This window comes from Pezoporus occidentalis, unplaced genomic scaffold, assembly GCF_034315485.1.
Source record: "Pezoporus occidentalis ecotype Australia unplaced genomic scaffold, CSIRO_AGI_Poc_V1 ctg93, whole genome shotgun sequence".
Taxonomy (NCBI): Eukaryota; Metazoa; Chordata; class Aves; order Psittaciformes; family Psittacidae; genus Pezoporus; species Pezoporus occidentalis.
Window position 1 is genome coordinate 8,845,805 of NW_026916294.1, and position 24,430 is coordinate 8,870,234.

General features: G+C 51.1%; 2 protein-coding genes across 13 annotated transcripts in view; both read left to right on the plus strand.

The window, feature by feature from the left end:
* The window catches only part of TTBK1 (tau tubulin kinase 1), a 77,210-nt gene extending 73,867 nt beyond the window's left edge, over nucleotides 1–3,343 (plus strand). For all 12 annotated transcript variants that reach the window (XM_062605913.1, XM_062605911.1, XM_062605902.1 and 9 more), the window contains one exon: nucleotides 714–3,343. In XM_062605913.1, the coding sequence (XP_062461897.1) occupies nucleotides 714–1,143 (430 nt within the window). In that variant the 3' untranslated portion in view covers nucleotides 1,144–3,343. The remainder of the gene's footprint in view (nucleotides 1–713) is intronic.
* A 6,646-nt stretch (nucleotides 3,344–9,989) lies between these two features.
* SLC22A7 (solute carrier family 22 member 7) lies at nucleotides 9,990–23,952 on the plus strand. Its single transcript, XM_062605930.1, has 10 exons — nucleotides 9,990–10,497; nucleotides 12,343–12,446; nucleotides 16,551–16,705; nucleotides 18,089–18,257; nucleotides 19,311–19,428; nucleotides 21,782–21,891; nucleotides 21,983–22,197; nucleotides 22,684–22,792; nucleotides 23,279–23,485; nucleotides 23,656–23,952. Exons 1-10 carry the CDS (start codon nucleotides 10,111–10,113, stop codon nucleotides 23,711–23,713), a joined length of 1,632 nt encoding a protein of 543 aa, XP_062461914.1. The 5' UTR covers nucleotides 9,990–10,110; the 3' UTR covers nucleotides 23,714–23,952.
* The last annotated feature ends 478 nt before the right edge of the window (nucleotides 23,953–24,430 follow it).

The following is a 24,430-nucleotide window of genomic DNA, read 5'->3' on the forward strand; positions in this document are numbered from 1 at the left end:
GCTGCTGTGATTAGAGCTACAAGGGCTGTGGGGTGGGCACTTGTGATTGCCTCAGATGATGGCCAGCATGTGAAGAGCTGGGTAGGAGGTGCACAAGAGTGGGCTCTGCAGAGCACGGGCCACCACCACATGCTCTGAATTCCCTACATCCCTATGCCTTGAGTTTCTTTGGAGGTACCTGCCTCTCTATCAGACAAACACAGAGCTGTAACTGGAGGCAGACCTGAATTCACCCGTGTTTGGCTTTCCTGCCTGGCCTTGAGGCTGGTGGTCCAGCCCAGGAGCACAGCTGCTGCCGTGGCTCTGCCACCCGGCCAGCACACTGTGCTCTTTCAGATACATGAGGTGAAAGGAAGGAATCCCTGTGGGCTGGTTTGAGCCAGCTCATTCCCAGATTGTATCTCCAGCCTCAGAAGAGGCTGCTGCATGCATGCTGCGTGTTAAGAAGAGTCCCAGATACACGCTATCAGCCAGACATGCCCGTGCATCACCCCAGAGGGTGCCGCAGGATCAGGGCAAACACTACTTAACAGCATCAGGAGTCAGAGGGGGGTGTTCAAACCAGCGCCCATCTTCCTCACAGCACAGCTCCTGTCATCCTGGTGCCAGAGACTCCTTGTAATTGCCCAGCAAGGTTCACGTCAGATGTGCCAGGAGCCCCAGAGCCCCTTGCAGAACCACCCCTTCATCCTGCCTCTTCTCTTCCCCTGCAGGCTTCAGGCACAGAGACCCACTGGGAGCATCCCCACCGAGTGCCGAGCAGCGCAGATACAAAGCCGGCTCCCTCCTTCGCCGAGCTCCACGTCCCTTCCCGCACGGAGCAGCTCGCGGAGGTCCAGCTGTGCCTCTCCTCGGAGCCCCGTCCTTCCTTCCAGGAACCCCAGCGCTTCCCCCAGAAGCCAGCTGCCCCCTCGGAGGGAAAGCCCTTCTCCCTGCCGGCAGCATAAGCCAGGGACTGCAGCTCCTCAGCGAGTTCCTCCTTCCCCCCGACCCCAGCCCCCAGCTCAGGCCCTGGGGCCGACAGGAGATTCCCTGCCCTCTCCTGGCGTGGCCAAAAAACGACAGAGAGGAAAAACCCAGACTCAGAGTCCAGCAACCAAAGGAAAGCAGGTGTCCCTGGAAAGCAAGGCAGCTGCCAGATAATGATCTTCTGCCAGCCCAACAGACTGGGTAACTTCTGCATATAGTCTACACTTGAGATGCTGCAGCACAGCCTTCCACGCTGGACCCACGAGTGTATAGCAGTAGCTGTTCTTCAAAGCTTCACTCACTCTCACCCCACACCGTCGCGATCAGCTCCCACAGGCCTGAGAGCCTCCGAGCCACGGAGCCTTCTCCAAGGGAGACCCCAGCCCGCAGCTCACGCTTGCTAACGCACAGCACCAAGCAGTGACCCAGGCAGCCTGCCCAGTGCCTGTCCCTCCGCCCCCCCGGCAGCCCCTCTCCCTGTTAGCAATACCAGTTGCCAATGCCAGTGGCTGTAGAAAGAGGAGCAGAGGTGTGGAGAGCAAGGCCTGTTGGAGAGGAAGCTCCCGTCCTGCAGGCAGCTCCCTCCTCTCTCCTTGCTGGGAAAACACCAGCCTTGGCCATCACTATCTACCTTGAGCGTTGGCTCACCTCCTGCCACCTGTGTTAGCAAGGGATGGTCACCAGCTTAGCCAGGAGGGATGGATGCATCCTCGTGTGCAGAGATCTTCCAGAGGGGGCTCTTCTCTCCTTTGCCAGAGATGCCTCTGCAGGGGGGAATGGAATATAGGCAGGTCTTGCTGGATGCTCCTACCCGCTCCGGTGTGTCCCGCAGAGGAAGCTGTGTGGCACTGCTGCTGTTCCAGCAGATGCCAGTGTGCTGGGTGTTTAAATGGAAGTAGGGATGTATTGGCAGCTTGCTGGGAAATCAAGAGCCCTTGCTAATTGATGTAAAGGGAGCACCCTGCAGCCACTTCTGTCTCAAGTACCAGACTGTGATCTGTGGAGACCGCATCTCCCAACATGGGTGGTTCTTGTCAACCTGGATGTGGTTGGTGCCACAGACCCACAGCCCACCAAACACAGCTCCAGCCTGAAGATGTAAAGAGTCACTGGATGCCTTTAGCTTGGGTGCCCCTTGCACCTGAATTCCTTGTGCTTTCTTGTCACGCTCTCGGTGTTTGTGAATTTTGGCACCGTGGTTGAGAGTTCCCTTACGTGGCAGGGTGGGAAATGATTGTCTTGTCCTATACTCAAGAGCTGCTGCTTTGTGAGGAGAGGTTTGTCAGCACATGGGTACCTTGCACCTTTCTGCCTGAGAGTACAGAGGGTTCAGTTGCAGAGGTTCGTGTCTTTCTCGTGCTCAGCTCTTCCACACGTGTGAGAACTGACAACGTGAAGGTAAAAGCAGGGGTTGTGCTCCTCAAGTAGCAGTATCAGAGCAGAAGCTTAGCCCTCAGCTAGAACTAAATCAACCAACTTTTTAGCCCCAGACTAATCAGGAAGGCTTGAAAGTGAAGCCAGGAGGACTGATGCATGATGAGATCTTAAAGCAATCACAGAATTTCACACACCTCACAGGGGGAAATGCTCCAGACCCAAATACTTGGGGCTTCACACCATTGTCATGCCTAAATAGGCTCTGCATGAGGCAGAACGAAAACACAGCTGCTCCATGCACCCATTCCCATATCTGCAACTAGCTGCAAGCATTCACTGTTTGCAGGCAAAACCTTGATAGAGGAACCTGGACAGTTATAGTCTTGGTTCATTTGAACACGAATGCAACAGTCACACTGATGGCCATTGACCATCAGTCAAATCCTGAAGTCATTCACATCTACAGGAAAGGAAAGGAGCAAGAGAGCTGTGACAGGGTGGCTGGGAGAACAGGGTACTCCTTGGACAGCTGAATAGGGAAATGTCTAGGAATGGGTGACAGGAATTACCTCTACATGACCATCTCAGTGTTGCCAATGCCAAGGATGTATTTCATCTGGCTCAGTGCTGACTGTTTCTACTGATGTTGTTCAGGTAAGAAGCACAGCTTGTGCTCTACAAACATGCCCTCACTTTTGCAGAGAAGCATGGGGAGCATTTAGTCACACAGCAGAAGCGGGGCAAGGAGAGGACAGAGGGTGACCACTTCTTCTGGTGGCACTTCATATGGATTTGACTTGGGAGGGGGTGTTGAACTGCCACCTGAATGTGCCCTGTGTGTTTAGAAACTAGAAACAGAATGAATGCAAAGACAGATTCTTCCCAGAGATATAAACTGTACTGGCACTTGCTTTAGTTTGTTGGGGGACTGTTCAGTTTGGAGTGCTCAGAGGGTAAGACTTGGAGGTGAAGCCTTTACCAGGAGCTCCACCCAGGTTTAGATAGAATCAAAGAATAGTTAGGGTTGGAAAGGACCTTAAGATCATCAAGTTCCAACCCACCTGCCATGGGCAGGGACACCTCACACTAAACCATCTCACCCAAGGCTTCATCCAACCTGGCCTTGAACACCGCCAGGGATGGAGCATTCACAACCTCCCTGGGCAACCCATTCCAGTGCCTCACCACCCTAACAGGAAAGAACTTCCTCCTTATATCCAATCTAAACTTCCCCTGTTTAAGTTTGAACCCGTTACCCCTTGTCCTATCACTACAGTCCCTAATGAAGAGTCCCTCCCCAGCATCCCTACAGGCCCACTTCAGATACTGGAAGGCTGCTATGAGGTCTCCACGCAGCCTTCTCTTCCCCAGGCTGAACAGCCCCAGCTTTCTCAGCCTGTCTTCATACGGGAGGTGCTCCAGTCCCCTGATCATCCTCATGGCCCTTCTCTGGACTTGTTCCAACAGTTCCATGTCCTTTTTATGTTGAGGATGCACATGCCGAACCTTAAAAGAGCTTGGGGAGAGGGTACAGGACTATTCACGGGGTTAGCAAAGCTGCCTTAGCACGGGAGGCCGATAAAGCACAATCAGTGTATCTGTTCAAGAGGAAGTTTAGAGTTTTCCATGGCCCAGCATCTGTTGTTGGTGTGTGGCTGCTTCCTTGCTTCGCTGCAAAGAGATCCAAGAGAAGATGTAGCTGAGCGATCAGAGGAAATGGCTAGGAAGGATAAAGAAGGTTGGAGTCACGAGGAGAAGCAGGATTCCCAGCACTTCCCCATGTTCACAGGAACTTCTAGGAACAGCCTCACACTGCCTGGGTCCCCATCAGTGTCTGCTGCAAGGTCTGTCCTACAAGCTGCAGACGGTGGTTGTGCCCATGTGTGTGTTTTGAGGGGACTCCTGGAGCAGGCTGCCACCGAGCCTGCATTTGTGTGGTGGGGACAGGACTTATTCAGGAGAGCGTATGTGTGTTGGGACCATAAGTGTCTTTGGGACTGCTTGGTACTGTGAGATAAAGCAAATGCTCTGCTGAGAGCCTTTGCTTTGCTGGGGTCTGTGAAGTCCCAGCTCTTTGTTGTCTGCCAGCTGAGAAGGTGGCTGGTAAAAATGAGTCAAAGGATGCTGTATGGCCAGGAGGTGCTCGCAGAGAAACAAGGATAGAGGGAAGGAGGCATGCCAAGTGGTGAATCTGACAGGTCCCAGTGCTGAGCCAGGATGACAACCGATGATCTGAGCAGAGAGAGCAGAAGGACCGATGGCACCGGTCAGACTAATGCCATGTAGGGGCTTGAACACACGGGTGGAGATGCTTAACCCATCGGTCTGGTTGGCAGCACAAACAGTTGTGGTTGTCTTGGTGCAAAAGGGGTTTGAGCAGCAGACAGCTCTGAATCAGTTGTGCTTGGAATCTGTGGGGGGCAGGAGATTGCCCTTCAAAGTAAAGAGTATTATAATATATATATTATTATAACAATATAATATAAGTAGTGCCCTTACTAGATAGTGGCTAAGGGTTGTAAAGGATCCTGCTACCTTCAAAGAAGTGCCCGGATGCTACATGACCTGTGATGTGTGCAGGACTGCCTGCTGTGGGCGGTGCATGTGGATGAACAGGGTAACGCTCAGCCAAAGTCCATGTGAGCCTTGAGGCTCCCCTTGCCTGGGGGCAGAACAACCCAGCTTGGATGGTGGCCATCAGAGCTGCAGTAGGTGCTGGGCTGCCACACATCTCCGTGTGCCATGGACCAGGGTCTGGTGGCTGCCCTTGGTTAACACAAGCATGGTTTGCTCGCTAGTGAAACTGCAATCCAAAGTAAGTTGTGTTGGGGCAAGAAAAGCTTTGAAGGTTCTCCTTCCCAACAGGAGGTATTTGCTCAGGATAGATCCTCTCTAAGAAGATGCCTGAGGATCTGTTGACACCCTGACCAGCTCCAGTAGCAGCTCAGTGGTCCCTTAGCACTCTTCTTTCTTCTCTGTACTGACCCATGGCACGATCCCACCAGTATTCCATGTGCACCGATGCTCACCAAAGGCCTTTTCCAGCACATCAGTCAACTGTAGTTTAATCTTGAGAACACACTGAAAGTCCCATGCGGACACAATGAGTTTGGTATCAGATGAGGTTTTTTTCTGGCTTAACTGGAACGTTCCCTTTTATTTCGAAGCTGCAAATGTCTGAACAGCAAGGTTTGAAGCATGCATTGGTGCCCTTTGTGCCAAAAGGGAGCTACCACAGCAGATCCAGAGGTGGGTTCCTGGTAGGGACCAAGGTGAGAACTCCTCTTAGCTCCCAGAGCAGAGGGCTGCAGGGGTGAGATGTCTCTTTGGCAAGGGTACTGCTGGGCTGGCATCAGCATGGGGCTGGCCAGGAGCCGCTCTGCCCTGCCCCGAGCACAGGGGGGTCTGGCACAGGGTGTCTGGAGGAAGCAAAGGCTGATGTTTGCTGCTGAGACACCAGGCAGTCTCAGCCCGTCGCCTGCAGGTGATGGGTGCGATGGGCTCTGCGGGACGCGGGGCTTTAGGTGAAGTCCAGGTGCAACAGAGTGTGAAACCAGTGTCAGCAACACTGCTGTGCCAAGGGACCTGGGCTGCTGCTGCTGCTGCTCCGGATGGGAATTGGAGCTGGAAACGCAGATGATTTTGTATATCTCCTTTTAGCATGTGACTCTACACTCAGACATTGTACCTGGCGCACCAACGTTGTTCTTCTTTGCCTCTGGCACGGTCTGACAAAGTCTTTTGGCCTGGAGACAGGACTTCCGCTCCTTGGAACCGCCTGCCTGGAAGCGCGAGCAGGTCCCAAGGCTGAACCTCTCCACATATCCTCTTTGCATTCTTTAGGAAAGCAGCTGGAGAATGTTTACACACTGCAGACAGAATGTACGGCTCCGACCGAGGAACCACAATCCGGTTCGACTGCATGGCAAGTTCTTGGCCATCAAATCCGGCATGCATCGCAGAGGCCCCGTCTGCGGACAGCCCCACTGGCATCCGTCGTCACTTCGGATCACGTCTTGGAAACAAATAAATGATGATGCCATCTCTTGTTCATATCAGACACAGCTGTCATTAGGTTTGTTATTTCCAGGGGATTCTCGATCATGCCATTAAAAGCCTGTCTACCTTTTCATTGGTGTTTTCTCCCATTTCTTAGCGTTGCCACGCGCGAAGCAGAAATGCTCCCTGAATCGCTGGCAAGGGACCTCGGCTACAGTTGTGCTTGGGTTTCATTCCAGTTTTGTGCCAGCTGTGGCTGCAGCTGGACTTGCACATTAACACGTGCTTGGTTTCATTCCAGCTCTGTGCCAGCTGTGGCTGCAGCTGGACCGGCACATTGACATATGCTTGGGTTTCATTCCAGTTGTGGCTGCAGCTGGACCGGCACATTGACATGTGCTTGGATTTCATTCCAGCTGTGGCTGCAGCTGGACCGGCACATTGACATGTGCTTGGATTTCATTCCAGCTGTGGCTGCAGCTGGACCGGCACATTGACATGTGCTTGGGTTTCATTCCAGCTGTGGCTGCAGCTGGACCGGCACATTGACATGTGCTTGGGTTTCATTCCAGCTGTGGCTGCAGCTGGACCGGCACATTGACATGTGCTTGGGTTTCATTCCAGCTGTGTGCCAGCTGTGGCTGCAGCTGGACCGGCACATTGACATATGCTTGGGTTTCATTCCAGCTGTGGCTGCAGCTGGACCGGCACATTGACATGTGCTTGGGTTTCATTCCAGCTGTGGCTGCAGCTGGACCGGCACATTGACATGTGCTTGGGTTTCATTTCAGCTGTGTGCCAGCTGTGGCTGCAGCTGGACCGGCACATTGACATATGCTTGGGTTTCATTCCAGCTGTGGCTGCAGCTGGACCGGCACATTGACATGTGCTTGGGTTTCATTCCAGCTGTGGCTGCAGCTGGACTGGCACATTGACATATGCTTGGGTTTCATTCCAGCTGTGGCTGCAGCTGGACCGGCACATTGACATGTGCTTGGGTTTCATTTCAGCTGTGTGCCAGCTGTGGCTGCAGCTGGACTGGCACATTGACATATGCTTGGGTTTCATTCCAGCTGTGGCTGCAGCTGGACCGGCACATTGACATATGCTTGGGTTTCATTCCAGCTGTGGCTGCAGCTGGACCGGCACATTGACATGTGCTTGGGTTTCATTTCAGCTGTGTGCCAGCTGTGGCTGCAGCTGGACCGGCACATTGACATATGCTTGGGTTTCATTCCAGCTGTGGCTGCAGCTGAACCGGCACATTGACATGTGCTTGGGTTTCATTCCAGCTGTGGCTGCAGCTGGACCGGCACATTGACATGTGCTTGGGTTTCATTCCAGCTGTGGCTGCAGCTGGACCGGCACATTGACATGTGCTTGGGTTTCATTCCAGCTGTGGCTGCAGCTGGACCGGCACATGGACATGTGCTTGGGTTTCATTCCAGCTGTGGCTGCAGCTGGACCAGCACATTGACATGTGCTTGGGTTTCATTTCAGCTGTGTGCCAGCTGTGGCTGCAGCTGGACTGGCACATTGACATGCTGGAAGTGGAGCAGAAGCAAACCACCGGGGACAGTTTTACTTTGAATACGCTACCTGTTGGTGCCACCATCGATGGGGAGGGGGGGCAGCCACTTTCTCACTGGTGTGTTTATGCTTTGTAAATGAGGGATAACAGCTGTGGGGCAGGCTGCTCAGGGGCTGCGGGTCTTGCACAAGGAACAGAGGAGTGAAATGTTCCCATCACTCCTCTCCACCAGCTGAGGCAGCATGAAGGTCACTCCACCAGGAGCCCATCGCCCCTACCAGGGGGGGTTATAACTCATTAATCCCTTCACTATCTATCTCATAGCCCCAGCCTCCTTCCTGCACCAGAGGAGCAGCTCTCCACCCAGGTAAGGCTGATGATAGGAGCAGCCCAGCAAGAGCTGGATGGGCTGGGCATGGTGCAGGCAGCTCATGGTCCCCCATCCTCAGCCACCCCCTCTGGAACCGCAGCGACTGCTTAAGGGGGTGTCTTGTGAGCAGGAGGGCACTGAGCTGGTGAGGGCAGGAGGAACATTCCGGAAGTTCTTAAACACTGCCAGGGATGGGGCAGCCACAGCTTCTCTGGGCACCCTGTGCCAGGGCCTCAGCACCCTCACAGGGAAGAACTTCTGCCTAATGCCCCATCTCAGTCTCCCCTCTGTCAGGTTAAAGACATTCCCTTTGTCCTGTCCCTACAGGCCCTTGTCAAAAGCCCCTCTCCAGGTTTCCTGGAGGCTCTCCACAAGTATTTGGCATCCTCACAAAGAGAAGAAAGAAAGATTGCAGAAGAAAAGCGGACACACGTGAAGGAAGAAGCAAAGTCTTCTTTCCAGCTCTACAGCAGCAGCAGAGGCAGGTCCTGGGTCTAATTGACCACATGGCAGGGAGCAGCCAGTCACAGCACCTGCACACATGCTGCTCATTAACTACATCTGATGACTGGTAAAATGAACACGTTTGGGTGAGAGAAATGCAGTCACCTGCTGCTGCACACGTGAAACAGGAGCCCCAGGAGCTGCAGAGCGCTGGCCCCTATCCCCATCTCTGACGGGGAGGCTGGAGCTGCTCTGCAGTTCAAATCTGCAGCCGGATGTCAATGGCAGCTCCTGTTCCTTGCTCTTAGAAGACCAGTGGGGAAGAAAAGTAACTTGTCCTTTAGTTGGACTTCAGCTTAAACTGTAACCCCGGAGGCACAGTGCTGTCAGATGTCCCTGCTTCACTCCTGCAGGCTTCCTCCTTGCTCGTCCCAGGGTAACACCAAAATGGTTTGCAGCGTTGGTTATTCATGGGTGACCAGGAATGCTGCTCAAAAGAGCAAAGATCAACTCAGGTCACAGCAGGGTGTCCTCTTCCTGCCAAGTGTGAGCCCATGGTGTTGCCTTGCTCAGCGTGCTTTGTGCCCTTGACACTCAGCCTGTGCTGTGTGAAGTACAGCTGTGTGATGTACAGCAGTGATGTACAGCTGTGATGTACAGCTCTGTGATGCACAGCTGTGTGATGTACACCAGTGATGTACAGCTGTGTGAGGTACACCAGTGATATACAGCTGTGTGATGCACAGCAGTGATGCACAGCTGTGTCATGCACAGTAGTGATGTACAGCAGTGTGATGTACAGCTGTGTGATGTACAGCAGTGTGATGTACAGCTGTGATGTACAGCAGTGATGTACAGCTGTGTGATGCACAGCTGTGTGATGTACAGCTCTGTGATGTACAGCTGTGATGTACAGCAGTGATGTACAGCTGTGTGATGCACAGCTGTGTGATGTACAGCAGTGATGTACAGCAGTGATGCACAGCTGTGTGATGTACAGCTCTGTGATGTACAGCTCTGTGATGTACAGCTGTGATGTACAGCTGTGATGTACAGCTGTGTGTTACACACCATTGATGACCTCTCTTTCGTCCTCTCAGATGCATCTTCCCTGCTTTCATCTTCCTTTCCTAACGTGGATCTCACTCTCAGATACCCCAACAGAAGGAGATGACTCTATAAAGAGCAGGCACTTGGTGCTGGGTACACTTGAAGCGGATGTTGTGTGCACACAGAATCATTCCTTTGGCTCTACCCCAACTGGAGAGTTTCACTGTGACTTTTGACAACCTTTCAGCAAGGTCTCAAAGTCCAGTGAAGAGGCTGTATGAAAACCATGGGAAGTTGAGCTCCAAGGACAGAGACCGCTTTCCAAGCTCATGTTGCTGCTCCTTGGCACGTAGCTGAATGAGAAACCTCCATGGAAGAGATGAAATTTGAGGATCTCTTCCTGGAAATCGGCGGTTTCGGCAGATTCCAGATTTGGGTTCTGTTTATCCTCTGCCTCCCGAGAATCAACCTTCCCATGCACTTTCTGCTGCACAACTTTCTCGCTGCCACCCCCCCTCACCACTGTGCAATTCCAGCCCAAGAGGCGTTCGAGAACCTCACCACGGAGGAAGTTCTGCTTGTCAGCATCCCCCGGGATCCCGACGGCACCTTCAGCTCCTGCGAGATGTTCTCGCAGCCCCAGTTTCAGCTGCTGCTCAACTCCTCTCTGCAGCCCGAGAACAGCTCCATCATCCAGCACTGCCAGCACGGATGGGTCTATGACCACTCGCAGTTCACCTCTACCATCGCCACACAGGTAACGCCAGGCCTGGGGTCTAGCTGATAATGATGTTAGCTCAGTGCTTGCAGGAGCAGATGGAGAGGTGATCGCTGGGTGCACAGAATCGAAGGGGAAGCTTTGCGTTTTAACCAGTGGAAATTACTTGGACGGGGAAGCTCTGAAGCGCTTAGAATCCAACATTATCATTATTATCATTGTTATTATCATCTTGCTTAGATTTATAGTTAGGAGCCAGCATTTCTCATTATAAGCATCTTCATTTCTCCGGGTGATGGAGAGATGGGTTGGTGAGGGAAGGAAACACACAGAGGTTGTTCTCTGGGCCATGTGGCATTCACACAGGATTGCACCTGTCAGGATTTCATGAGCCCATGAGTCGCTTTCTGGATTTTCCAGGCACTCTGTAACTTCTATTCCCTTGGCCACCCCTCCTCACTGATGTCCATCTTCCTCCTCTTCTCCCCAAATCAGTGCTGCTTCTCTTCTATCACCAGTGCCTCTTGCTGTCAAGCCAGGCGTGCTCCCCAAGGGGCTCCCACTGAGATGGACCACATGGAGTTAAATGTTACATGGGTACATAAATACCGCTGGATTCAATGATCTTAAAGGTCTCTTCCAACCTATATGATGCCATGATTCTATGCTGACTGGCCATAACCTTGAGCCTGCCCAAGGTCCCTGCCCATCAAACATTAACCACCCCCCTTCTGAAGCCCTGTGCTAGGGCTGACAGTGAGACCTCTGGGTGTTAATGCTTTACATTCCTTGAGAAGTGGCCCAAATCACAGCAGGTCTTGGGGAAGGGGATGAATTGGTCAGACAGAAGGGACATGGTTGGGTTAGAAACAGCAGTGCCGGCTGTCCCAGTGAGAGCAGGGCCGAGTTTTAACCTCCCCACCACCACTACCCCTGCTTTTGGCAGCGTAGAGGTGAGGGTGCACCAGGTCCGTACCTCACTTCTGCACTGCTTCAGGGAGAAAGGAGCAGAGCACCCTTGGTGGGAAAGGAAGAGGAGGTTCCCTGCAACACAGATCCTGAGCACGGAGCCTCGTGATGCTGCACCCACAGTGCACGAGCAAGGGGACAGGGCTTCCTCTGGGGTCCCCTGCTCTCGCAGCAAGAAAGGTTGCTCAAGGTCTGGCCTCGGCAGACCCAACCCTGGGGCTGGGTTGATGATTAAATCCAGTTTTGCCAAGTCTGCACACAGAGAAGTCTCACTCTGCAGCTTGGCCGCAGCGTTCAGTAATGATTAGCGACATTCACACCCCCAAGAAAGCAGAGTGATGCTCATTAAGTTAATGAGGAAGAACGTGTAGAGCAACCTCTTAGTGAGCAATCAGTAAGTTGGCATCAACAGCAAGTATCTGGTCTGAGTCCCTCTCTGGCCCCCGTCCTCCCTGCATGCACAACTGCAAATGAAACCGGTCAGGGCAACAGTAACTGGGTATCAACAGGACATTCTCTAACTGCAGGCTGAAGCTCATCTTGCAGCTCACTGCAAACGCCCATCTCACCAGGGCAGCCCCCAAAGCATGACGGAGGGAGCTGGGTGAGACATGCACCAGGGGAGGAGGAGAGCAGCTATTGCAGGAGCTCCATGACGAGTGGTACCCAGGGGACCTTCCTGCTGCCCCACAAGTGTTGATGGAGAGGCTGACACCGTGTCTGAGTCCTGTAAGATGCAGCTTTACGTGTATCAGGACTCTGGCACTGTCCTTTGTGCAGTTTAGTGCGGGGCTCTACCCCTCAATCAGATTTGGGTGACCTAAATCGCAAGGCACGACGGCTGACCACCAGAGGGAAGGGATGTGAACAGGCAACAGAGACTGAACTAAGTGTCGCTCTGGCCTTGTGTTTCAGTGGGACCTCGTGTGTGAGCAGCGTGGACTGAACCAGGCGACCGCAACCTTCTTCTTCATCGGCGTGACGATAGGCGCCGTGATATTCGGATACCTTTCAGACAGGTTTGATCCCTTCCAGGCTGTTCCTCCAGAGCTTCAGTTTCACAAAGGCCAGGTTGGACGGGGCTCGGAGCAACCTGGTCTGGTGGAAGGTGTCCCTGCCCATGGCAGGGGGGTGGAACTAGAGAAGCAGGGTGAAGGAGGCTCTGGTAAGCAGGGAGGCATTCCCCAATGGAGGCAATGAGGAAAACCAGAGCTCTCTCTGGCTACATGTGACATGTGATAATATGAACCTTAAAACCAGTAACCTAGGAAGGGCACCAATTAAGAAACCAAATACAGCAGGAGCAGGAAACCTACCGGCGAGTGCGTGGTGCAGGCACACAGTCAGGATGTGCTCTGTACTGCAGGCTATTCATTATTCAATGCCTGAGTTTCCTCTGCAGGAAACTGCTTCCCAATTTCCTTCCTCTGGGAGCAAGCAAGCGTTAGTGTGCATCAGGCTACAGAATCACTGCCCAGCAAAGGGGAAGCAGCTCCGCAGTATGAAGCACCTGGAGACTCGGTGCTAAACATGGGGGGTTTACATCCGTATCTTTGCATGTGGGTACGCTGATATACTTCTACAAGGACCTGGCTGATCTTCAGGCTGCGTGTCCTGGCTTTGTGTCTACAGCAGGTCGATAGCAGAGCTGGGGGGAATTAATTCAGGATCAGGAAAAGGAGAGGGACAAAGTAAGGCGAGGGGGGGTGCAGAAGACTCCTGCCTTGCAAACAAATTGGATTGATCTGAACGTGCTGTAAACAGAGCATGTGAACAGAGAAGATCCCATCTACATGGGCTGCAGGAAGTTTCCGTCCCAAAGGCTCCTAAAGAAGCTGAGCTGTCCTAGGGTAAGAACAAAGGTCTCTGTGTGATTAAATAAGTGATTAAAAGCCAGGAAGGAGAGCGGAGATGGAAGTGTTCACGTGTGACAATGGAGGGAGACCTGTGCTCGGGCTTGGGTGCTCTTCAGCACATTCATAAGTTAGCATAGAATCATACAACCAAATAGGTTGGAAAAGAGCTTCGAGATCCAACCTTTACCCCAAGTCCACCACTAACCCGTGTCCCTAAGGGCCTCATTACCTGGAAAAGGAGCAAGCGAGGGAGGAGGTGATGCTGAGTGACCAGCTGGTAGAGATGAGATCTGAGTCTGTTGAGAGACCTGCAGGAGGAGCTCAAAGAGCGCTGTGACTGGGTGGGAGCAGCAGAAGACAAAGCTTCACGCGGATTAATCTAAAACAGAGAAACAGTTCTAACTTCTCACTTAAAATGGAGGCCTCTGAGCTGGCAACGGCTGCTCAGGAGCAAGACTTCGGGTTATGACGGACAGCTTGAGGCAAGCATAGAACCATAGAATAGTTAGGGTTGGAAAGGACCTTAAGATCATCCAGCTCCAACCCCCCTGCCACGGGCAGGGACACCTCACACTAAACCATGGCACCCAAGGCTCTGTCCAACCTGGCCTTGAACACCACCAGGGATGGAGCATTCACAGCCTCCCTGGGCAACCCATTCCAGTGCCTCACCACCCTTACAGTAAAGAATTTCCTCCTTATATCCAATCTAAACTTCCCGTTTAAGTTTGAACCCATTACCCAGCAATGAGTAGCTGCTGGGGAAGTAAATGGAAAAGTAAGAATTATTAGGAAAGGAATATAAAATGAAAGAGAATATCACTATGCAGTAACATGTAAATGCACGGTGACCCATCTTGAATACAGTGTGTATGTCCCTTCACTCTCCTTCCCCACCTCAAAAAGATACAAGAGAAATCATAGAATGGTCAGTCAGGGTTGGAATGGACATTGAGATCATCCAGTTCCAAACGGAGAAAGCTTGGAGAAACTAACAAAGACCAAGTTATGGCTTGAGCAGGACCCTAAAAGGACCCTTTGGTCTGCTCACATGGCCTATAACAAGCCTGGAGCAGAGCTGACTGCACTGCCCACCCCAGCTCCCTGGCACTGGGCACACAGCTCCCCTAAGGCCCCATAAGGGGACCCCCCCCTTAGCAACCTCCCTTTTCTCTAATAGAGATGAGGACACACTTACTTGCTCTGACAGTAATGCAGGGATGTCATCTCCAGTGCTCCACACTGAAAACCATCTGCTCCTGGGATTTTGCTCCAGTTCAGGTTTGCTTCCTTCGAAGCCAACGCAGACGTTTGGATATGAGAACGTCTCTTGGCAAATTTCACCCTGGTAAATCCTCCAACAACCTAAACTGTGAATGTATATATGCAAATATATATATATATATATGTTGTTTCTGTTATTGCCTGCTCTGTTTGTACCTTGTCCTTGCACAGAACCAGCTGTATGATGCTTTGGCTGCCTTCCAGACTGGGATATTACTGAAAACAGCTTTTTCATTCCTTTTCTGCGTTTGCAGTTTGCTCCTGTTGTATTTTCTGCATTTAATCTTTCAGAGGTTGTGCTTTCCCACCTCTCCCTTTGAAGACAATTTTAACAGCATTATTCCTAGCGCAACAGGGAGCCTGAGGTTCAATCCTGCCTCTGCTCTGCCCGGCTGGTGGTGTGCTTTAGCTGAGGGAGCCCAGAAATGGGTCCATAAATAGCACCCTGCAGGGAACCTCGTGGATTTATATTCTTCTTATTGTATTGTCCAGAAAAGTCTCCATTGAATACAAGCATCTTCTTTCTTAGGCAGGTCCCTACTGGAAACAGGAGCCAGCTCTGGGGTGTATCTGGGTAGATTCATTAGCTACCTGCTGCAGGGAGTCATTTGTGGTCACCTTTAGGAATGTTACCGTGGCACTATATCCCAGCACATCACCTTTTCCCCTGGAGCAACTGTTCTTGCCATCGTCCTTCTCAGGTGGCCACGGAGAGAGCCCTAATGCCAGAACTGGACTGGGATTTCAGACCCTATAGACTGAACACTACCTGCTGACAGGGTTGACGTGCTACTCCAGTTCGAACCTCAGCTTTGTTCACATGCAGGGCTGATGCTCGTCAGAAGGTTGATGCCTGGTGCTCCATTACAAACACACACATTTATCTGTGTGTGTGTGTACATATGGATCTGTGTGTATTTGATTTTCTGTGTTCCTCCACACTCTCTACACAAGGCTTTGCACCAGGAGTAAGAGATGCTACAGCTTCCAAACCCCGTGGGGAATGACTTCCTCACAGACCCCTCAGGACATCAGGGCTATTTGCACACGTGGGCTGACATCTGGATCCCTTCAATTTTCCTTTGGGATCTTTGTTTTCCTTTCCAAAGCTGAGGGGGAAGTGTCATGGTTCTCTCTCTCCTCCTTGAGAGCAGTGGCAGTGGCTGGTCCTGAGTGAGCCACAGGAGAAGGAATTGCTGAGCCAGGCACAGGGACAGCCATTGGAGATATCAGTGTGTCACCAGCATGATGGCCAGTCATGCTGAATACCTTCATTGATGACACGAATGGAGTGCACCCGCAGTAGATGTGATGAGCAATGGCTGAGGGACCTGGGGGGGTTCAGTCTGGAGAAGAGAAGGCTCAGGGAGGACCTTATCGCTCTCTACAACTGCCTGAAAGGAGGATGGAGCCAGGAGGGGGCTGGGCTCTGCTCCCAAGGCACAAGGGATGGGACAAGAGGAAACGGCCTCAAGCTGCACCAGGGGAGGTTTAGGCTGGATATTGGGAACAATTCCTTCCCCAAAGGGCAGTCAGGCATTGGAACAGGCTGCCCAGGGCAGTGCTGGAATCACCATCCCTGGAAGTGTTCACAGACCGTGTAGACGAGGCCCTCAGTGCCATGGGTTAGTGGTGGCCTTGGCAGTGCTGGGGTAGGTTGGACAAAATGATCTTAAAGGTCTTTTCCGACCCAGTTGATGGTTCTGTGCGGTTTCAAGCTGACATCCCTGGTTTTGATGATGGTGATGAAGAGAGGAGGGTGATATACTGTTTTGATCAGTGCTTCTTTTCCCATTGGAGAGCTCTGGGGGCAGGCTGGCCCTCTGGATGGTGTCACACCGCAGTGGCACTGGCTACATCCAGAGCCCCTTTGCAGAGCAGGCAATGTTTTCCATTCCCTTCCCAAGTCCCTGCTTGCCCCATGCCAACCCCTGCTCCTGGGGCAGGTTTTCACTGCTGTAACCCACCTTGTGCTCGTGGCAGGTTCGGCCGCAAAGCCATGCTCCAGCTGTCACTCGTGTGCTCGGTCATGTTTGGGATGCTGAGCGCGGCCTCCGTGTCCTACAGCATGCTGGCCATCACACGGACCCTCACCGGCGTGGCCCTGAGCGGCGTCTCCCTTATTGTGTTGCCTCTGGGTAAGTACAGTGGGGTCTGTGGACACCGATGCACAGGGGGACTTGTCTAATAGGCAGGGTAGAGCTAGTACAGGAGCCTGAAACTCAGTGTGTATGCAGTAGCACCACAGACAGCCATAAGGACATCCCTCCTGGGAGGATCCAGGAATTACAATGCCCTGTTCCTCTAATTAATGGTTGAACAGTCTTCTCTAAATATAACACCCACTTATGAGTACTTCCGTTGCAACGTTAACACTTGCAATCCACGCAGCATCATTCCTGTTCAGGATCATGAGTAGCACAATAACAGACATAAACCCAAGTATCTGCCCCTTTCCTCTGACACCGAGTTCTCACCCCTCAAACACGTTGTTAAGACAATCCATCAGCACGATGATGCCTGCAGCAGCAGGAGGATGGTGTGTCATCCGCAGGGTATTCCCACCTCCCCAGTCCTGAGTTTGCTCACAGCTTTCCCGAGCTCCCAATCCGGACTTTTAGTAAGAATATGGGGAAAGAACCCCCCAAAAAACCAAAACCATGCGGAGCTCGGCAAACCTGAGGCTGAGGAATTGAGGTATTTATGCCGTAAAACCACGTTCCAAACTCCGGGGTACCCAACAGAGCACTGGGTGATTCTGTAGACAGAGTTGGGATGTCCTAGGCAAGACTCATTGTATCCAAGAGCAAGTTACAGGTACAGCAAAAAAATACCCAGCCTTTTTGCAGCTATAGCCAAAAATCAAGCCAAAATGGCTCCAGTACTGGACAAGCTCACAGGAGACCTGACCCCAAGGGTTGCTGTGGTTATTATTGTTATAAAGGTTGATGCCTGCAAGACAAAGCGGAGCTTGGGAGGGACATTTCTGGTTGTTAGAGGCTGCAGCACGATGTCAAGATCTTTGGGGGGAAAGTGGCTTTTATTTCACACACACAAGAAGAAGACCACTATCTGTTATGGCTTCACATGTGCATTGGTATCTACCCTGGATGGATTCCACATGAATCCATCTTCATACATTTCTTTAATCTGGATTAACAAGTGGGCAGAGAAATGGGAAAGCGTGCACTGTGGGTAGGGGAAAAGGGTATTTGATAAAGACAACCATTTAAATGCTATTGAATGGGATTTAAAACCACCGAATGTGTTTTTCACACTGTTTCTTACTGTGTGTCCAGTATTTCTTCTTCGAAGGCTTTCTTTCAGCTGCTCACAGCTTTGCCAGAGGTTAAGCGTTGTGGATGAACGTTTTTAATGTGCCAAATGTCAGCCAACCAGTGGAGCTTTCCTGGAGGAGAACACCAGGGATGTCACCTCGCTTTGCCCTTCTTTAAAGCCCTGCAGACCCCTTCCTGGAGGAGCCCTGTGTGTCCCAGCTGAACGCTGCCTCCCTCTTGCAGGGATGGAGTGGGTGGACATTCAGCACCGCACTTTCTCCGGGATCCTGACTAGCATCTTCTGGAGCATTGGGAACATGCTGCTGGCCATGGTAGCGTACTTGGTGCGGGAATGGCACTGGCTACTAGTAGCTGTCACAGGACCTTGTCTTCTGAGCATTGTCTGCCTGTGGTGAGTGCAGCCAGATGGCTGGTGGGGATGGGAGCGGGCTTTGGGGACAAGGAGGAGGCAGGACGAAGGCATTTGGGGACAGGTTGCGGCGCAAAGGAGCAGGATTTGGTGCTGTAAGCACTGTCAGTCATGGCTTAGAGCAAGAAAAGAGAGCCCAATAAATGCAGACAGGACCAGGTCAGATCCCTGGGTTTAATCCCTGGTAGACTCAAGATAGATCATTTATTCACCCTCTGTCCCCACCTCATCTGGGAGGATACCTTTGGTACCAGTTCTTCCATATCAGCCTATAACATCTGCAGGCTGGGCCACATGCACTTCCCATGGCTTTTCTCAGCTGTGGAGCCATCCCGATGGGTCAAATAATACATCTGCTTTCTGTGGGCTACTTCCCTCTTGTAGCATTATTTAAGCAATACTTTACATCTCTTATGCCTTAAAATGGGACGTGGTTCATTTAATCAAGGAAACTGATTTTCCTCCTCTTTTTATTTTTTCATGTAGTAATACAGGTAGAATAGAGGGTCGATCCACTGACACTGTGACTAACATAAAGTTTATTGCATTGGTTTATTCAATGATCCAAAGCGGTTCCATTTCCTGGCTGGACAAAAGTCCCCTGTCAAAATAATAAGCAGGTATTCCCACAAGAACAGCTCTGCAGCAGAACAGCATCCCCTGTCGCTCAGGGACTAACATGGATGCTTCACCGGGGGCCACAGCCTCAAGGATTTAGACCCCAGTTGACTGCCTTGTGCAGAAGGCTTTGATAATGGCGAGACCCAAATGATTTTAGCAATGAACAAAGTAAATGTAGAGCTCACTAAAGCCTTTTCTACAGAGTAGTATTTTTATATCCTACAATTTCAGCATTTACAGCAGCCTGTACTCATTTAAGGGTAGAACAGCATGCACGTGTGACAGGGGTGTCCCGTTACTGCATCGCAGCTGCTATTTGTAGCTGAGGTGGAAGGCTCATAGAGAAGACCCCCTGTCTTTGGCCAGGGGTGGAAAACACGGAGCACCAACAGGAGCCCTGTCCTCTCGCACCAGGTGGGTCCCGGAGTCTGCCCGGTGGCTCATAGCCAATGGCCAAGTGAAACAAGCTCACAGGAATCTGCTCAGATGTGCAAGAATGAACGGGAGGAAGGACTTCACTGTCTCACCACAGGTGAGAAACTGGAGATCCAGACACACGTTCTTCCTCCCCCATCTTCTCTCTGTTTTACATCCATTTGATACCTGGAGCAATGCTCAGCCTGCAGTGTCATCTGTGGGCACTGTGGTCCCCAGTGTGCTGTTTCACTCTAGAAAGCAGCTACATCCACTCCTAAAATAAAGCAGCAGTTCTGCTCCCATAAGGCCAGCAATCCCCTTCATTCAATGAGGTGTCTTTTCAGTCATTATTGCCATGACAAGAAGCCTCAATGCACTGGATGATGGACTAAATACACAGCAAGACAGGAGCATAGCCTGATAAAATAAGGCAGAGGCATCTCTCCCAGAACAGAGCATGCAGATGCATGAGCAGTTTGTGCAGCTCGGTGTTTGCCTTCTTGGTTGCTTTAGTGTTTGCCAAGTACAATGCTAGCAGAAAGCAAACACACATTGATAGCATGTAGTTGGCATAGTTTCTCTCACATTGCACTTCAGATGCATGTGGTGTTACCCAGAAATGCACAAGCTAGTCCACTTTAGGCTGCCTTCAGTGTACGTGTGAACCTGTCAGCCATAGTGCAGGGATGCAAAGGATGTAGCAAAGCTGCTCAGCTAGGTGCTAAATAAAGGGCAAGAACCCTAAAAACTGGCCACCTACCTTCAACTCCTCATACCTTTTACCAGGGTCGAGGTACAAGACAGATCTGGAAATCTTCATCTTGTGCTGAGTTCTGTCTTAAAAACATGTGTTTTGCAGTTAGACTCACAAATGGTGACACCTTGGTCCATGGTGCTTTTCTAAGGACACTGTTGGCTCCAGTTGGATGTGATGGCCCAGTTCTAGGCAGGACTCAAATGCCAGGCAGAAGCTGGTCTCTCCCTTTGGAGAAAGACCAGAGCATAGTCTGTGATCACACCAAACCTCCACAGCCAGGCGTGGATGGCTGTGTGTCTGACACCTCTAATCACATTTGGTCCACATGATGTATCTTGACCTTCCCAAGAGCAACAAAGCTCAGCTGTGAAATCCAGTGGGCACACAAGTTTGTGGCTCATTAAACATTGATCTCTTCTTTCATGTCCATTGGTTTTCCTCTCACTAAAAGACGAAGATAGGAAACCCTAGGCACCAGCATGTGAGCCCTGTGCATGGTCCTGCTGCATCTCTGTGTTCACCCACTGCTCCTGCATCCACACCACTTCCTTACCCTGGCCAGCATGTCATTTATTAAAAGCAGTTTCTTAATATCTATTGAAGAAGCAATTTGCCCTTTTGATTTACAACACAAAACTGGTGTTTAATCATGTGGGGAATGATGAGTGTGGCAGACAGGAGCTGAGTGTGACTCTGCCTTGCCTTTAATCAAGCCAGTAACTCTGACTAAATATGTAACAATAAAATGTTATATCCTTTTCCATTCAGCCTTGGCTGAAGACTCTGTATTCCAGAGCACATTGGCGCACCCTCATCCTATTGCAGGGTTAGGAAATATAGCTGGGACTTCCCCACCACACTGTGGCCACTGGACCACAATCAGGAAAGGCTTGCAGTTAGGACACCTTGAGGTTTATAAGAACACACTTGTTTTTTCTTGTTCATATCCAAACATGACTTGTCTGACTCAAGTTTGCTTTATTGATTTGACCAGGCACCAGTGTGTTTTGATGACTTATAAGGGGAATAACTGATTCTCCTTAGCTCAGAAGACTTTGATTGTGAAAGATGTATGATCTCGGGGTAGTTGCACAGCACGTTACTGACATACTCTTAGGTTTAATGGCGTTGTCTTATAGAACTGATTAAGGAATTTCCCAGCGTGATGGTTTTTTCAATAGGAAAAGCTTTATCACTCATCCAGGAACTGCAAGGAATAGTATGCAATTAGAAATAAAATCCTAGCTCTTTCATAGAGAAACAGGCTGTGACTTACAGCTATCCTCTTCCTAACACTTGCTTTCATTTAGCACAATTCTTTTAACCAGAGAGCTCTTTGGGCTGGGATTTCTCTTTTATTAGACATTTCCACAAGTCTCCAGCCCCTGGACCTGTTCAGCATCATCTTAACTGTAGGTGATGCTCTAGGCCTGCAGATGCCCTCACCCTTCTCCCTCCCCAGCCATCACTGAATTATGTGCATTTTAAGCTTCTTGTGGTTCTCACCATTCTGCCTCTCTCAGTTGTCCTTCCACATGCCAAGAAATCTGGCTAACATGCCACACCGGACAATGTATGCCCAGAGAATTGTTCTGCAGTGGAAACCTATGGGAAATCCAAGGTGGGGATGGGAAAGGCAAAGGCCCCAGCCTGTGTAGGGTTTCCTAAAAGTACAGCAGCTGAGCTATCTTCTTCTTCCCACCTGCCCCAGGCCCTCAGAAAGATGGCAACAGACAAGAAGCCAGGAGGGAGTTACTCCTACATCAGCTTGTTCAGGACACCAGTCCTGCGGAAGATCTCCCTGTGTTCAGGGGCTGTGTGGTAAGCAGCATCACTTCACATGGCGGAGGGAGGTTCCTCAGTTCTCCAGCTGGATTTCCCTAACCCCCATCTCTACACTCTCTCCCTACAGGTTTGGTGTTGCCTTCTCTTATTATGGCATGAGCATGAACCTTACAGGCTTTGGGCTCAACATGTACCTCTCCCAGTTTGTCTTCGGTGTCATCGAGATTCCAGCCAAGATGATCATGTATGTGCTGGTGAATCGCATCGGACGGCGGCAGAGCCAGGCGTGGTCGCTCATCCTGACTGGACTGTGCATAGGAGCCAACATCATCATTCCCAAGCGTGAGACCTCCGTCCAGTTCTTGCTAAAGGGGAGGGATCCGTCCTGTGCTGCCCTAGAGAACCATAGAACTCGGGTCACAGGCAACTCTGTATAGACTTGGTCTCCACCTCAAGGCCACCTGTGGGATAGGGTTGCTACTGCGGGCTAGCCCTAACATCTAGTGGCAAGATGGTCTCGAGTCCCTGTGAAGTGGCTAGTGAAGGGCACAGTGATAGCAAGGTGAAGTGCCTGTCTTTATTATAGACATTGTAAAATGGGAAATGTCAGAATCTATCCTTTCATCGGTGCAAGCTCCCACTTGGGCTAACACTTACCAAACTTACTGATCCAGACTTTGGACACAGCAGCTCCAGACCTATGAAGCTCCCTGTTTTTTTCTGTAGGAGCACTGAACCTTCTTCCTTCTTGTATCTGAGGCCAAAGGAAACTTCTTCCTAGAGGCTGTTATTGCACCACTGTCTTAAATGTCTTCTCTTTCCTTCTAGCCTTCACCGCCTTGCGCTCTGTAGTAGCCATTATGGGCAAAGGTTTCTCAGAGTCTGCATTCACTACCGTCTTCTTGTACACCTCTGAGCTCTACCCCACCATACTGAGGTAAGAGATGCTACCTGCCTGAGTGCACAAGCACATAGATGGGATGCCACCTTCAGATCTTCGCCATCAGCACCAGGATGTGCTGTTGGCAAGAATGCAAGTATGATGCCTTGCCTCTAGAAGTAGCAGGTTCTAGGGATTACACATACTCACTCATCCTAGGAGGAGAATCATAGAATGGCTTGGGCGGGATCCAGTTCCAACCCAGTGGCATCCTCTGGACTCACTCCACCAGCTCCATGTCCCTCAGTGCTGGGGGCAATTATCGTTGTATGAAGATACAAATATAGAAAACAAAACAACAAAACAACCCAGAAAAAAAAACTGGCAGAGGGAAAACCAGGGAAGGGGGAAAAGCCTCAGCACTTATAGAAAAATATGGGGAAGGAGCAGAGGGTCTGCACTTTCTCCCAAGTCTTGCTATGAAAGAAGTCACCATCTGTTCCTTGTGGCATTCTGCACCTCCTCGGTGCCCTCCCTTTCCAGGCAGAACGGGATGGGGTACACCTCCTTCGTGGCACGCCTCGGTGGGGCTTTGGCCCCACTTGTGTTTCTGCTGGATGAGGTGTGGAGGTCTCTGCCCGAGGTGACCTACTGCGGTGTCGCCGTGTGCTGCGGCTTGGTGGCCTTCCTGCTCCCAGAGACCCTCAACGTGTGCCTGCCTGAGGGCATCGAGGACGTCGAGAAGACACAGTGAGTCAGCTCCATCCTGCCCTGCACACGGAACCTGCTGAGACAGGCAGGGGACCCTCTCTCTGCCACCCGTAACTCCGCATCTGCAGGTGGCAGCGCAGTGGAGATGGGGGCTGTCAGCCTTCCTGTTCGTCTCTCCATCTGCCCAAATCTGCCTTCTTTTCTTCCAGGGTGAAAGGGCCACCGCAGATCAGTGCTCCCGAGAGCATGCCGCCTCTGCTGAAGTGACCCCATGGGCCAGCCACTGCGTAGGACTGCAAAGCCAAGCTGTGCTCTGACCTGTCAATGAAAGAACCTTTACTGTGCACCTAGTCTCTCCCTGCAGGGAAAAGGGACTGAGAACACTGGAGGAAGGAGGTGGATCAGGAAAGCAGCTGGAGGGAGCTAACCCACTCTGCAGCGTGACCAGGAGCAAGAATGCAGAGGTCTAAAACGGTGTGGAAATAAAGTGCTAAGCTCTTCCAGTCTTTGCCCTTGTTGGACAAGCAGCACCTTTCAGATCCATTCTAGAAACTACCATCCACTGCTTTACACACCACAAGGAACACAGTGCAGCAAGAAACAATAGTGTGAATTGTACAAACCCAAGTCATCTCCTATACATCTGACTGGGTGGTGGATAAACCATCAGCTGTAGAGACAAGTGTCTCTTGAGTTTGGAAACCGGGCATTTCTCACTCTGAGGCTCAACACCTGCAAAAAACACACGCAGGAATCTCACTGAGAACGGGAAAACTTCAAGTATTTGTCCCAAATACACAAAGACGAAAACAAGATTTTGCAGATTGCTTAAATGTAGTGTGTGTAAGCACCCTTTAGCTAAAAAAACCCAAACCCAACAGAACAAAACATACCACACTGATAAAAGAACCTTCGCATGGCATATTTACTAATCCATTATTGAACTTCATTCTGCTTACTGGTCTAAACATTGATCCTAAATTT